General features: G+C 33.0%; 1 protein-coding gene across 1 annotated transcript in view; it reads right to left on the minus strand.

Annotated features, from left to right (window-relative positions):
* Positions 1 to 605: 605 nt before the first annotated feature.
* C3H8orf34 (chromosome 3 C8orf34 homolog) overlaps positions 606 to 15,194 on the minus strand; it is a 408,045-nt gene continuing 393,456 nt past the window's right edge. Inside the window, 2 exon segments of the mRNA XM_074068561.1 lie at positions 606 to 2,137; positions 4,314 to 4,370. Of these exon segments, the coding sequence (XP_073924662.1) occupies positions 2,130 to 2,137; positions 4,314 to 4,370 (65 nt within the window). The 3' untranslated portion in view covers positions 606 to 2,129.

Below are 15,194 nucleotides of genomic sequence, written 5' to 3' on the forward strand. Positions count from 1 at the left end.
CCAAGTGAGTCTCAGGTGGACCAAGCCCCCTTTTCCCTTTCCCACATTTTGTACATTTCCACCTTCCTGATTGTACTCAATTCCTCACTATTCCCCCTTCCCACTCTCTTTCTTCCTTTAGAATCCCCAGTCACCTCTGCAAAAATTGAAGTTGAGGTCAACTCACACCAGACCTTCTTTCCTATTTTAATAATTGGTTCCTGCTTTAAAAATCTGTCCTTAGAACTTCAACTGTAGGCTGGCTTTGTTTATCTCCGACAATGCCTTCAGTTACATACATCTGACATGACAGTGTATCTAATTCTTAGGGTCCACATTAATTGGGTGTCTCCAGGCAAAGGTCAGTAAGAGCAGGACCAACTTTGACTAAGTGATGATTGGAGGAAAGTGTGGCTCAGATGAAAGATCTGTGCATGACATGCTTTTAAGGAGGAAAATTTGTGGTAAGTATTTGATTCCTCAATTTAACATTTTGAAGGCATATTCTTCATAGTAAGGATTTTTGGATAAGGAATATTCTAGTCCCATAAATTTATTCCCTTGTTTTCTTGCTTTTATGCTAAAAAATACTGTATTCTAAACTGTTATGGTTTGGATATGAAGTATCCCCCTAACAGGCTAATGTGTTGAAAGCTTGTTTCCCAAAGCATTGTTTAAAGGCAGTGTGTGGGGGAGTGGGGGAAGGTTGAAGATGAGATTGGATCATGAGGGCACTGATAAAAATCTATTGGTTAATCCATTGATGGAGTCATAATTAAAAGGACCACTGGAAGTGACAGAAATTATTGAAGATGGGGTCTAATAGCAGGAAGTAGGTCACTGGGGGCATACTTCTGAAGGCTATGTTTTATCCTCAGCCTTTTCCCTTCTCTGATTCCCAGCCACCATGAAGTGAGCAGCCTCATCTATCACATGTTCCCCTTGCATGACATTCTTTCTCATCACAGGAACAAATGAGCCAACCAACCATGGACTAAAACTTCTACAACTGTGAGCCAAAATAAATCTTTCCTCCTTTAAGTTGATATGTTCAGGTACTTTCTCACAGTGATGAAAAGTTGAAAATGACTAACACATAAGCTTTTAATTTATTTCTACCTGTAAAAAACAATAACCTTTAAGAAAATTGGCCTCATGAGTTTAAATACACAAGAAATGGTAATATAGGAAAATTTATTATATTGTTTACAGTGTTTTATATTATTTATATTTAGAAATATTACCTTATCATTAATAAGAATTTATTTGTTTATTCTTTAGCCATGTTCTAGCTTTGAACATTTATTTCTTTCATAGCTATACAGGTAGTTTATAATTTAACCTTAATGCCTTAAGCGTCTAAAAAAAATTTAGATTATGACGAATAAGATAAAACACTATAGGTAAAATCAGTAGGTCTACTTAGACCCATTCATTTAGCATATGCATGGCACATTCCAAAAGCAAGCATACATGAAATTGAAAATGGATAACCTTAATTGGGCTTAATAATTGCATAAATAGTCAAACAATTTTCATGAAATGTGCTCTGGGGGCATGCATTTTATTCCTTATTGTTTTGCTTTATTGAATTAACACATCAATTGTTTGTTTTAATAGAAACAGGGAATATCATGGAAGGAGCAGTGGGGGAGAATACGCTTCTTGCTGCTGCATACAACATGCATGGCAGGTGATAATTCCAAACAGCTAACTCCTACAGAGACCTAAAAGGTATATGTTGGCACATGTGGGAAAGTATAATGTTTGTTAATCTAAAAAATGAGAAAATATAAAAATAGAAGTAGAAAACCCTAGATAAGTTAAAATACAGAAAAACTTTAAGCAAAGTTATTTGCATCAGGCAATATTTAATATATCAAATATTAATGTGAATAACTATGTATAAAGTAACCTAACCTAGGACAAAGGCAGCAGGCAGCCAATCCACCCCAGATTCCTTTGCCAGGTTAGTGTTCTTTAATTATACATGGGGGCACTCCCTGGTTACAACAGTACTTGTTTATTACTGATATTACAAAAATAACCATTTTCTAATGATTACACATAGTAAATAAAATTAGAACTGTACATAAGGATTTGACTAACAGCAATTCTTAAAAGACCATTTGCAATTTCTTCTGCTTATTTCACATACCTGTAGAGGAGAAAGGAAACAAAAGAAAATGCACTCAATAATATGTTAATAGAGCAGTATATCGAAAAAAAAGATTGGAATTGCAATGATTTTCTCTGCTCTGTATGAACTTTTACAATACCATTGACCTTACAGAACTATTCCTGTTTGACATATTTTTCTTATAGTGTATCACTTCTGCTACCTAAAGAAAACCCTAATATGAACAGGATGACAAAGGAAAACACCCATGTCTCTGGAATATTTTGTGATTCTTCTGCTTTGTGCCATAATTGCAGTTAATATTTCTTGTTCACCAATTACACAAAAAATATTTTGGAAGAAGACTACCAGTCTCCAGATTATTCCTGGCCGGAAAGAATACATTGCATATGGAAAATTTCTAAATAAATATTTGTTTAATTAAAAATGTGATGAGGAAGAAATAAGGGCAGAAAAGGAAGAAGGGAATTCAGTTGCTTTTTGCACACACTTACTCCTTATGTGGAATGCATTCCTTATCCCAACTAACTCCAACTAACTCCAGCTCCTTTATCTGACTAACTCCTAACCTGTAGGTCCTACCCTTAAATATTACTTTCTCTGGACCCTTATTGTAAAGGTAGAATACTCTGCTGCATGTACTTCTCATTCAAATGACTATGTGGCCGTAATCATGAGCATTTTATCTAAATGACTATTCACTATATCCTGGTCACAATTTAATATGTTCCCAGATGAGAAGAACTGTAATACTTACTGTGTCACCTACAATAGTGACATGCTATGCTATGGCATACTTCTGGATCATTGTAGTGCTTTACTAAATATCAGTCACGTAAATAATGAACTCAGTTAGAGTTCTTGGATCAAACAGCAGTATGTCCATATGTCTTGCAAAGAACATTTGAAGACCAAAGAGAACGATTTGACTGTTGTATACCTATGGTGATAGAATTATTATGTGGACAGAATCACAAAGAAGATAGCCATAAGGGTTCAGATTTTGCAACAAAATAAGAGAGAAAGTTCTTTGAAAATACTTTAAACAAAAGGTTCTCAACAGTTGTTTTTACTACTTAAGCAGCATGTGTTGATCATGGAAGTAAAGATATAAGCAAAGAGTCGTTATCATACCACACAGAAACAATCATAGGGTTTTTGTTTGTAGTCATCGATTCTGTAAGTGCAAATTTATGATTTATGATTGTGTCTGTGTACTATGTATCAGAAAAGTTAGTGATATTTAAGTCTTGTGATTTGCTGTTTTTTTAAATGATGTGGAAATTTTTTCTCATTAATATCAAAATATACATATTCATATGTCCAATTAATCTACATCTCATACTTCCTAATAGAATTAGAGTTTCATCTGTTAGTCACAAAATTGTTTCCATTTTATGTGCTTTCCATGTTTTACTGTAAAATGTTCTTATTCTATAGTAAAACATCTTTCATGTTTTATTAAAAACTTATGACAATGAACATACTATCTTGACAGCTACAAACTAATGCATTGCAGAAATTACTTCTTTAGGTGATTTCTTAAGTTATAATTATTGTGTCAATGAGTGTCTAGAGCAGAACAGAATTGAATGAACAGACTTGAGAGGTAACGAATTACTCAAGGGTTCACATGGAGTCTTGGTATCCATTTAGTAAGTGCATCGAGAGAAGAGGCAAGAACTGAGAGAAGGAGAGCTTAAAAGCTCTTTCCAGTTTTGTGATTCTGTGATTCTGTGCATACTAAGGAATAACTGAAACTGTTTGCTTCTCTCTGTGATATATGGAGAGAAGATATTGTTGATTTTTTTCTCTTTGTATATCCAGCACCTAGGTAGCTTCATGGATGTGAAACAGTTCTTGGTTGCTATAACTCCAGGAAACAATTAATGTCATCATATAGTCCTGCACAGTGGAGGAATATGTTTTCAGCTCATATCTATCCAGAAGATACTTGTTCTATAAAGAAGAAGGAGTTACAATCTTAGCAGCTCATCATGGAAGAATATAGACTCAATGGGGATATGAGATCTACAAAACATTTTTTAAAAGAAACATTATCCAGAGTACTTGGTAAAGAACATATTCTCATTGGGTCATGATGAATATGTATTTTAAAAATCTGAATTTGAGCAGTTGTACATAGTACTCATAATTACCTGACATTGATATTAAGTGCCCTGAGCAAACATACCAGAGTAGACCAGGGTAGGACAAGAAGAGCATGGAACACAAAGAAGATCAGCAGAACCTGCACAATGAAAGAAAAAGAGGTAACATGCTGGGCTAGGACAGAACATAACTATTAAATACAATTCCTTGTTGGTTTAACCAATTTCTAGTGGAAACTAATAGAAATTAATACCAAAACTGTACTTTGAGCCCCCAGAGAACTGTAATTACAGATAAGCTGTTTAACACTGTATGTTTTCATTTCATAATTTAGTCATTTTCAGTTTAAACTTTTGTTAGTTTTTGAAATAAAATCTAAGGGGAAATATCCTTCCAGATAGTGGCCTAGATGTAGATGTGACTGTGGAGGACCCCCCTCTACACTGCAGTCATGATTCTGATGCCCAGCATAGGTTAAGCAGGAGAGCCAGATACCCAACACAGCTTATTCAGTACTGAAAGTCTGTATTACGTACTGTTATGCTATAAAAATGTGTAAATTATGTCATCATCATGAAGCTATGAGATTTACATAAGGTAATATAAATATGCTTATAAATGATAATTTAATACCCCAGACACACAATATTGCTTGCTAGATGTAATTTATCTAAATGCAGCTCTAAAGTAGAAAAATAGAATGTAAAGCTATTGCTGAAGTAAGGGAAAAGTAGCATACTTTGGATAATGGGATATTCCAAAAAAGTGGCAAAATAAAAAAGAGGGTAAAAGCAGATAAAATAAAGAAATTAAGGGAAATAAGTAATGTTAAATGCATTGAAGAGAAAGAAAATAGGCTGAGTCCAAAATTTCAAAAACTAGCTCTAGAAACACTAGTAGTTCTATAAGGTAGATTACCCACAAACACACGTTTTGTGTTTTGGAGGATCAAAATACACAACATAGTATTAAAATCTCTTAGAAGACCTGCAAGAAAGGAAACTAACCTGATGGTCATCAAAATTATTTGATAATAGATTCTCATATAACACTCATTTAAAAAAATTCTAGTAAAGCCAGGCACCAGTGGCTCTCGCCTATAATCCTGGCTACTCTGGAGGCAGAGATCAGGAGGATCATGGTTCGAAGCCAAGCCAGGCAAATAGTTCACGAGACCCTGTCTTGGAAAAACCCATCATAAAAAAAGGCTGATGGTGTGGCTCAAGATGTAGGCCCTGGGTCCAAGCCCCTGTACACACACACACACACACACACACACACACACACACACACGCACACAAAATCTATTAAGCTTCTGCTTAATAGAAATAAGTGCTGCTTTAACTACAGTGAAGAGGCATATTGAGTTTTGTGTTGTTTCATATAATTCATCAGCAATCTAGGGAAAGCATGGATTCTATATTCAGCTACACTAGCTCAAATCTTGTCCTACATATGTGATTGTAAGAAAGGTAACATCTCTTAGCATCTTTCATAAAGAATGTTATCATTAAGAAATGGGTATCTAGTATTTTACATCAAATGTACATGAGTAAGGATTATAAAAATATTTGGATCAAAGGTGTAAGTAGGTAGAAACTAGATGGTGGATGAAACTGGAGAACTTGGTTACATTTTTACATTGTTTTACACTTATACATGTGAGGGCTTGAAATGTAACTTGGTTACATTTTTACATTTTTTTACATTTTTATATGGTGAGGGCTTAGAATAAAATAATGATGTATTCGTGTTTGAATTTTCATTAAAGATGCTGCAAAGACAGCAGTTAAATTAATCCTCTCTCTCTATTAGTGGTTCTCAAATTTTAGAATGTATCAGAATTACCCAGGAGGCTTTTGAAAACACCTTTTTTTGGAGTACACAGAGTTTCTCACTCAGTAGGACTGAGGAGGAGTCCAAGAAAATTGTGTTTCTTACAAATTCCCAAGGGATGCTGATGCTGGTCCTGCTGATTTGTGGACCACATTTTGTGTATCCCTGTTTAATGTAGCATGGACTTCAGGATGAAGGATAAAGCCAAATGTAATCCGACATACTTGAGACAAAAAAGTAATCAATCGTCTGGGTACCAAAATAAGATCAAAATGTAGGTTGAATAGGAAATAGATTATAGTAATCTAAAATTTTAGAGTTAGATATTATGTCATGTTTAATAAGAAAAAATAACCTATAGCCTTAGAGCATCACCCGATTTGTGAGAGCCAAAGAATTAGAATGTAAGTCATGGAGAAAGTCACCTAAATCAGAGTTAAAATGTCGTGATGACAGAGTTATGGTAGAGAGGAAAACAGTGAACCAGATGTAAGCATTTCTTGTGAATGAAGAGAGGTGTTTGGTAAGAATATAGTGACAAGTAAAGAAACATGACAGTGTAACAAATGCCATGAGCCTAAAAAGAAGGAAGTTTCAGTGCTGCTTCATGGGTCTTGTCAAGTGACAATGGGAAGAAGGAAGAGCTTCCCCTAGCGAGGCTACCAGGAAAGAAGTGTCTCTAGGAAGAACCCATTTCAAATAAAGAGAAAAAGATCTGGGGAGTATTAATTGAATAACATTGAAGGAAAATCAGTTTGCAAGTCAAATTCCAATTCCATTTCCACAATACAAAGCTCTGGGAAATATCTCAACAGTAGGTAACTGCAAATACACGGTAAGATTTTACTTTGATAGGAGTAGTTGGGCAAGGCAGAGCAGCCAAGGATAACAGGAAGAAAAGACAGAATTAACTGATCTCAAGTTTCTGACCTGAACTTTGGCAGGTTATTGTCTGGAAATTGACATAGGGTTCTGATCTGATATCCCTTCCATTTTTTTTGAAGTGGGACAAAGGGGATAGACTATTAATTCTCATGCTTATAGGAATATATGAAATGAAACTGTATTGGAAGACTGAAACAACAAAAAGTAAGAGATTAGCTATCAAGTCTAGAAATAAAGACTTTATATATTATATATAATATATGTGTATATATATATTTGTATGTGTATGTATTTTTTCACAGATTAGACAATTTATTAAATCTTGAATATAATGCTATAAGGACAGATTTGGGCTATTTTTCAGTGAAAAATAGCAACAGAAATCACCTGAGACAATGCATCACAAATGCATGCGTAGGTAGGGATTGAAGTAAATTCTAGTTAATGCACTATGTTCATTGCCACCAAATGGAACTATGATTACCACAGAGGAACAACACTCAAGTTGAACACATAGCAAGTCACTGCACATATTCTGTTCTGTAGTGTGTATCAGTAAATGACCATTTACTATATGTCTGTTCATGTGTTTCTGATGTGATGGTCTCCCTGAATTATCAGAAGACAGAGAAGGAGACTCAGGAGTAACAACTTCTTGAGTGACCATTAAAAGCTGCTCAACCAATATGAACTAAATGTAATCACTATTCCCTTCACTCATTAAACACATTCATTAAATCAATATTCAATTAAATAAAAAGTCACTTTGAAGTAAGTATTTGTTGAACACAACATAAAGTAGGAATATCAACATAGAATTTTTTCTTAATAGGTTAATTTTTAAATTAAATACATAGAGGTAATTTTTGAACTATAAAATATTATATAAGTAGGAAAAACTTTTTAAACATCATTTTAAATGTTAACAAATGGGTGATCCTCTACGTCCTAATGTGAAAAGTCACATACAATTTATGTTTCAGAATACAAAGAAAAGCTGTTTTTGGCCTGAAGAATGTTTAATTATACTAAAGATGATACTATACTATTCTGAGATATTTAGTCAACATTTCAAAACAAGTCATTTTGAAGAAATTTGGCAGCATGCTTTAAACAGTTGTTCCACTTTTAATAGCTTAGTATGGGATTGAAAACATGCTTAATGTAATTACTAAATAGTATTTATTTTATTCTGTCAAAATTTTAATTTTTATGTTTATCATATATGTCTCCCTTAATTTTCTGGATGACATTCCTTGAAGATAATAATTTGGAACACAGTTTAAATATAACTAAATCAAGTTCAAGTCTCTATTAAAAGCAGATTTCCTATCCAAATGTATTCCTGTTCCAGTTTCCTTTATATTGCTTTTCGTCATTTTCTTGCTTTAGAGGGTTTCATTCAGTGTTCAGTGAAACAGTTCCTCTCTTGATGTATCTATGCACACATCCCTTCCACCCCATAGATTTTTTTTTTAGCTTCCAGAGATATGGTGAAATTTCACAGTAGAGTATATGGCCTTACATTAGGTTAGGATGTAAATTGTACAGAATACTGTGTATTCTTAGGGAAAGAATATTTAACAAATCTCAGTGCATAAAATAAGAATATAAACGTTTAGTTGACACAAGAGGGATTAAAAGAGATTTTACATAGCACAAAAACAACAGAAGTTTAATAAATGTCAGTCCTCTTCCATTTTCTCCTCCGTTAAAGATGTATATTTTTCTACATAAGACTTAAAATGTCAATGGCTCATAATAGGCTGTAAGGCAAAATGGAGTACTATAATTCTAAATGCATCCTACAAGTAGACTTTGTGGTTCTATTTTTGTTAGGCACTGTGACAGTTTTCTCAATTAATTATTAAATTAGACCCTTATCAGAAAATATGCTAACTCACTGATTGATTGATCATGCCACACTTTTAGAGTTCTACCCTTATAACTCTTATTCTACCATCAGGTACCCTTTCTATTATGAAGTTGTTTCTTTAGGCACAATGTCTATCTTCAGACTACAATTTCTTAAAGATCTTTATAACAAATATTCTACCACTTCTTCTGGGACCATGCCAATCAGCTTTTATATTAGCTCAAAATATGGAAATATAGCATCTACTGAAGGGAATAGTTTGTTCAATGTTTTTTTTTTCCCCCTTTAGTCTGGGAAAAGTAACATTTAAGTCTGAGGTAGGAAGAAAAAAAAGTAAGAATAAAGTAGTTGGTATCAATGACAGAATGGATATAGGGATGCCAATTGTAGCAAGAAATGTCTGCACTATGAAAACTGCAAGCTCTTACATCCTGGATAATATCTAAAAGCACTTCATAAGTGAACACAACACCAGTGAGAAAACAAAGTCAGTATTTAGAATTTTTAGAAAGCAAAAGAAATTAAAAATGAATCAAATTGAAATGTTAAAATAAAAAGTACAGTAACTTAAATTCACAAATAAATGTGTATGTTAAATAGATTTGATAGCATTAAAGAGAATAAATTATTTAAATCAGAATAAAATATCCAATATTATGCTTAGAACAAATGTATGGAAAAATGGAAGTGGGCAAGGGAGAAGTATTTTGCACACAGCTAAAATGTCTAGCATATATTTATGTTAAATTGTGATTAATTTAAAACATAACACCCAACTTCTTTTCTACCCATTCCAACTGTTAGAACCTTGTCTACTGACCCTTGATCAATTGTCTGTGACAGCTTGCCCAACAAAAATGGTAGATGTGGTACTATGAATTTCCAGAAAATATAGGTTTTCTACTTCCTGACTTTTGAGACCCTCAAAAGTCTCTTGTAATCTAGCTCCAACATATGAGAAATGCATGAGAAAAGGTCTAGATGGGCAGAAATAAAAGTTTTTGACTTCTGACCAGAAATGAACTTTCAGCCAATAGCAACTGCCAACTTGATGATGTGAATTAGCCATCCTGTAAGTACATCCTCCAGCACTAATTAAACTACTGCAGTTAACAGTTTGTGGAAATTCATAAATTCTTCCTTGTTGAGTCCAACCCAAATTGCAGGTAAATTGTGTTTGTTTTAATCAACTAAAAATTTGGGCAATTTTTATTTAACAATAGTTGGATGGAAGAGAACCCACAAAAGTGTGTGTGTATATGAGAGAGAGGGAGAAGAGAGAGGGAGGAGAGAGAGAGAGAGAGAGAGAGAGAGAGAGAGAGAGAGAAATATGAGAATGGAGTCAATCCAAGACTACCAAGACTTTAGCTATAGATTCAGAAACATTCTGATCACCCAAGTTTAATACAAAGAACCTAAGGTTAAAATAAGCCAAACTGATTCACACGTAGGCACATCACAACAAAGTTTTAAAAACAAAGACAAATTGAAAATCTTAATGTGAAGAAGTAACAGTCTAACAAGTAACTTCTCAATGTGATGGAATGATACTTTTAAAATGCTGAAATTTTAATTAATTGCCTTGATTTTTATACTCAGTGAAAATATCTTTGAAGAATAAAGGAGTAATAAAGTTTATCAAAGATTATTCACCACCTAAAATTGTAAACTAAAAGAAATATTAATTGGAGTACTTAAACAGAAGAAATGTAACCCAAAATCCAATCTCAAAGGTATAGGGAACTCATGAATAGACACAAGTAGAATAAAACAGAAGGAAAATACAAATGAATAAGTTCTCTGTTTAAAATATACAGGGAATTTAAATGAATTTAAACGAATGTCAACAAAAGTTTACAATTCAGGTTAGGGACATAAGGAGTTAAAACACTCTAAGAGAAAAGTATACAAGAATCAATTAACACAAAAGTTTAATAGATTTTGAAATTCCAAGAATGATTACTGAAGGAATATTAAAAGGGTATATAATCTTCAAGCAAATAGAGAATAAAATAGAAAAATAAAAAGAATAATACAAAGAAAGGGGAGAAATGGGAACATAACATACTGAGGAAAATGAGTATAAAGAAAGACAAATTTAAATTCCCAAAAGGTGTGTGTATTAAAGGCTTAGTGCCCAGCATGCCCCATACTGGGAGGTGGGAGCATCTTTAAGAAGTGGAGCCTACAGGGAGATCTTGATGCCACTGGGGACGTGCCCACAAAGTGGACTGGGTGACTCTGGTTTCTTCCTCTTACTGTATTCTGATTTCTGACCTGAAGTGAGCAGGTTTGTGCCTCCATGTGATCTTATGCCGCCTCAACACAAACCTAAAAGCAATGGGACCAACTGAACATAGATTGCAACCTTCAAAGCTATGAGCTAGAACAAAACTTTTCCATTTATCACTTGATTATCTCAGGTGTTTTATATTAGAGATGGAAAACTGACTAATGCACTGACTATAACAATAATTATATAACAAAAATTTATTGAGTGAGATACATTTTAAAATATTGCTAGAATTGATTTGAAAAATAACTATATTTTTGAGAGATTTGTATGTTACATGAAACACAGAGATGTTAAAAAGCTAGTGAATGGAAAAGTATACACCACACAAACACCAACCAAAAGAAAGTTGTCAAAACAATGTCATATAATGTGGAACATTTTTTTGGCTATGAATTTTATTATCAATAAATATGGGTTTTAGAACATTATTAATTAACCAAAAGGATACAGAGCACATAGAACAATTATTTTGAGCACACGCTGGCCAACTGATGGAAATGTCTACTTAACAGAATCAAGTGCTTCCAGATTATTTTTTTGTGTGTAATTCAATGTCATAGTAACCTTCCACTCAGCAGTTAGCAGTAACTTTGGAGAACTTCTGCTATATAATAAAAATTATTGATGTAAAATAACTTTCCAGATTAGAAGCTATTTTCCTTTTCATGTGAATTGAAAGAACATTTGTTGGGTAACTTTTATTTGTAAAACAATGTTCCAAGTACTTTACTCTAATGTGGAAATAAATGCAGACTTAATCACTAAGGATAGGAAGTATATATCCTGTGGCAAAAGTTCCAATTTCCCAGGAAGGTATACTTCTTACTTTGTATAAACTGAATAACTTTAAAATTTTAAAAATAATAATGAACATAAATAAAAAGAAAAATAGTTAAATCCGTAACCAGAGTAAGAGATTTTAACACATGCCTTTGGCAATGGATAGAACAATATCCCCTAAAAATATCCAGTAATGGTATGGAACATTTGAACAACACAAGGGGTCAACTGTACATAATGAGCACATAAAGGGAAATACCCATTTATTTTCCTGCTGGATATTCTCTTTGTCTTCAGTGCTCAGCTCTCTGACACAGTGGTCTATACGTCAACTCAGTCCCCAAGCCTCTGTTTACATTTAGGTTTTGCAGAATAAGGACCCTCCTGCAGCTAAGACTGCAGGAATTGGAAGAGTGTAGATCCAGACTATTTATTCTTCTGGGCTCTTTCCCTCATCTTAATTTGATTTGTCTCTTAATTGAAGGTTATTGTTAAAGTTTGTTAGACAAGTTGCCTCAAATTCACACAATTGTTTTTCTGAAATCTATGTGCAATTAATGAAGGGGAAAATTTTAGCTTGAATATATTGACTGATGAGACTGGAGGGGTGAATCAACTGGTAGAGCACCTGCTTTGTAAGCACAAAGCTTTGAGTTCAAACCCCAGTACCAACAAAACAAAATTTAAAAAAAAAAATATATATATATATATAATACATACACACTGATGAAAATATTGTTACACTTTTTCAAAAACATTTCTAAAAGTCTTGTATCTGATTTGATTCATAAAAGCATATTATGTAGCACTGAGGTATTAAATTTCTATACAATATGCTTTGAAAATTATAGAATAAGTAAGATCTGATTTCTGTCTTCAAGGACATATTATTTTAACCAAGGGGGAAATATAAACATATATGACACAGTTGCAAAAGTTTTAAGGCGAAAAAATTTCATTCTTACTTGTGAAGTTTTAATACATATGGTTTTGAGTGAGTGAATGACTTAATAAAGCTACGGAAAATAGATTTGCCATGGAGAATGTTTTTGTTAGATTGCAATTATTTCTGAAACTAGATTCAATATCACTGCAGATACAATGAAGATGTTATCAATGATTTTCAAGAAAGCAATTGTCAGTTGACAGAATGAACCTTTCATGAACTACCAAACAAAACTATCTACAAAGAAATGTTATGATCTATGTTCACAAGGAACACAAAAGATACTCTAAACAATTAGAAAATCAGAGACATTTTAGTACTTCTTTGTAAATTGTGAAATGTAATACATCTGCAGAAAACTACAAAATATGTTCAAAAATGGCAAAGGAAGCAGTCATTAACCCCCATTCAGGTTGTGAAATAGACCACTGCCAGTTCTAGATGCTCTGATATTCACTCATTACTATCTGCAGAAACATAACCATATGTAATCAGTAAGCCTTCCCTTGCTTTTCTGTGTGTTGTAATAAGATATAAGGCATGTTTAAGCACTGTAGTCCATATTTTCTTGGTTATACTGGGAATTTTGTTCTCATTTGTTATCTAAAAGGGGAAAGTTTCAATATTGCATCAAGCATGACATTTGCTACAGTAGTTTTTGTAAATGGACTTTTAATGTTAAGTAATTTTTTACATTTCAAACCAACTGATATTTTATTAAACTACTTTTATACAATACACTATTTTCACAAGTTTTACACTACTGTGGTTAATTCCACTGATTGATTTTTAAAAGTTAATATGGTTTTGCATTTCTGCAATAAAGTCAATGTTTTAGGCCATTATCATTTGTATATAGTAGGGTTTAGTTTGGGATCAATTTGTTTAAGATTTTTCTATCTATGTTCATGAGTCAATGGCTTATTTTTCAAAAAGATTTTCCTTTCTTTTTATGTTTTGGAATAAAGATTACCTAGCATCAGAAAGGAAATTAAGGAAGAATTCCTCTTTCACTCCCTGGAAGGGTTTTGTGTGATATTGGAGTTATTTCTTAAAAGCTTGGGAGAATTCAGTGGTGGAGCCAGATAGGCCTGAAAACTTTTCCATGGGAAGATTTTAGTTATAGATATAATATTTTAAGTAGTTCAGTGACTACGCAGATTTTCTATTTCCTCTTGCATCAGTTTTGGTAAGTTATACTTTTCAGAGATTTCTAGTTTTCATTTTAATTTTCAAGTTTATCTAATAAGCTTAAGAATATGTATCATGAATATGTATTTAGATGTATTCACAAAGATATTCTTCCCATATTTTAACACTGAGTATGAACCATATTTTAAACCCAGTGCTTAAAACCATAATTTTAAACATTAAGTATGAACCATAATTCAATAAATCACACATCTACACAATGAAACACTATGTGCACATTGAAAAATGAAATTATAAATGAATATTTGATGGTACAAAAAATATTTAAAATAAAATGTAAAAGTCACATCATAAAACTACACAGGATGGACATCATCATAAACAATCATATAAATGATTGTGTAGATGATACTAGGTGTGAATGTATGTGCCCCACACACACATGCCTGTGAAAGAGAATGAGAGCATAAGAAGCCTTTTTTAATCCTGGAGGAAAAACACCAGCATAACCACAGTGGTAAGATTATAGGTCATTTCTCTCTCATTATTTATTATTTTTCCAGTTTTTAAAACATGTTTCCTCCAAATAAAATATCACATCTCCTTTTACTATTAGATGTATTCCATTTGAATATTAAGTAAATGCTATCTGACAAAACTAATTTACGGTAAGTTTTAAATGTGAATTCTGTACACTTAATCTAAACAACACTATAGAGTGTATCTGGAAGAGATTGCTGGTTAGCAAAACAAATTCAGGAATTGAGAACAAACATTTTTCTTTAGGGAGGATGGCAATGTGAATTGTAAAATCTTGAATGGCTAGAGGAAGATAATTTGGGCTAGTATGAGAGACTAATTATTTGTATCAGAAAAGACAGATACAATCTTTAGCCCTAAATGGAATGCAACTGAGTGAACCAAACTGGGTGGAGGACATTAGGAAGTGGTCAGAGTTATGGTGGTCTAGATGATGTGTTGATCACCCAAAGCTGCTGCTCAGCTCAAACTAAGTGATGCTGAGGGAAGACAAGCCTGATACTGCTTTATCTCCTATTTATCAGACAAAAGAATATCTGCATTTTTTACTTGGTTCTTCTAATTTTTACACATCAAATTTATTTTTATGTCAAAATATCGATCTCATCAAACAAAGTATGCCTGCAGATGCATCCAGCCCATAGTTAGCTAA

Source organism: Castor canadensis, chromosome 3 (assembly GCF_047511655.1).
Source record: "Castor canadensis chromosome 3, mCasCan1.hap1v2, whole genome shotgun sequence".
In the NCBI taxonomy this organism is placed as follows: domain Eukaryota; kingdom Metazoa; phylum Chordata; class Mammalia; order Rodentia; family Castoridae; genus Castor; species Castor canadensis.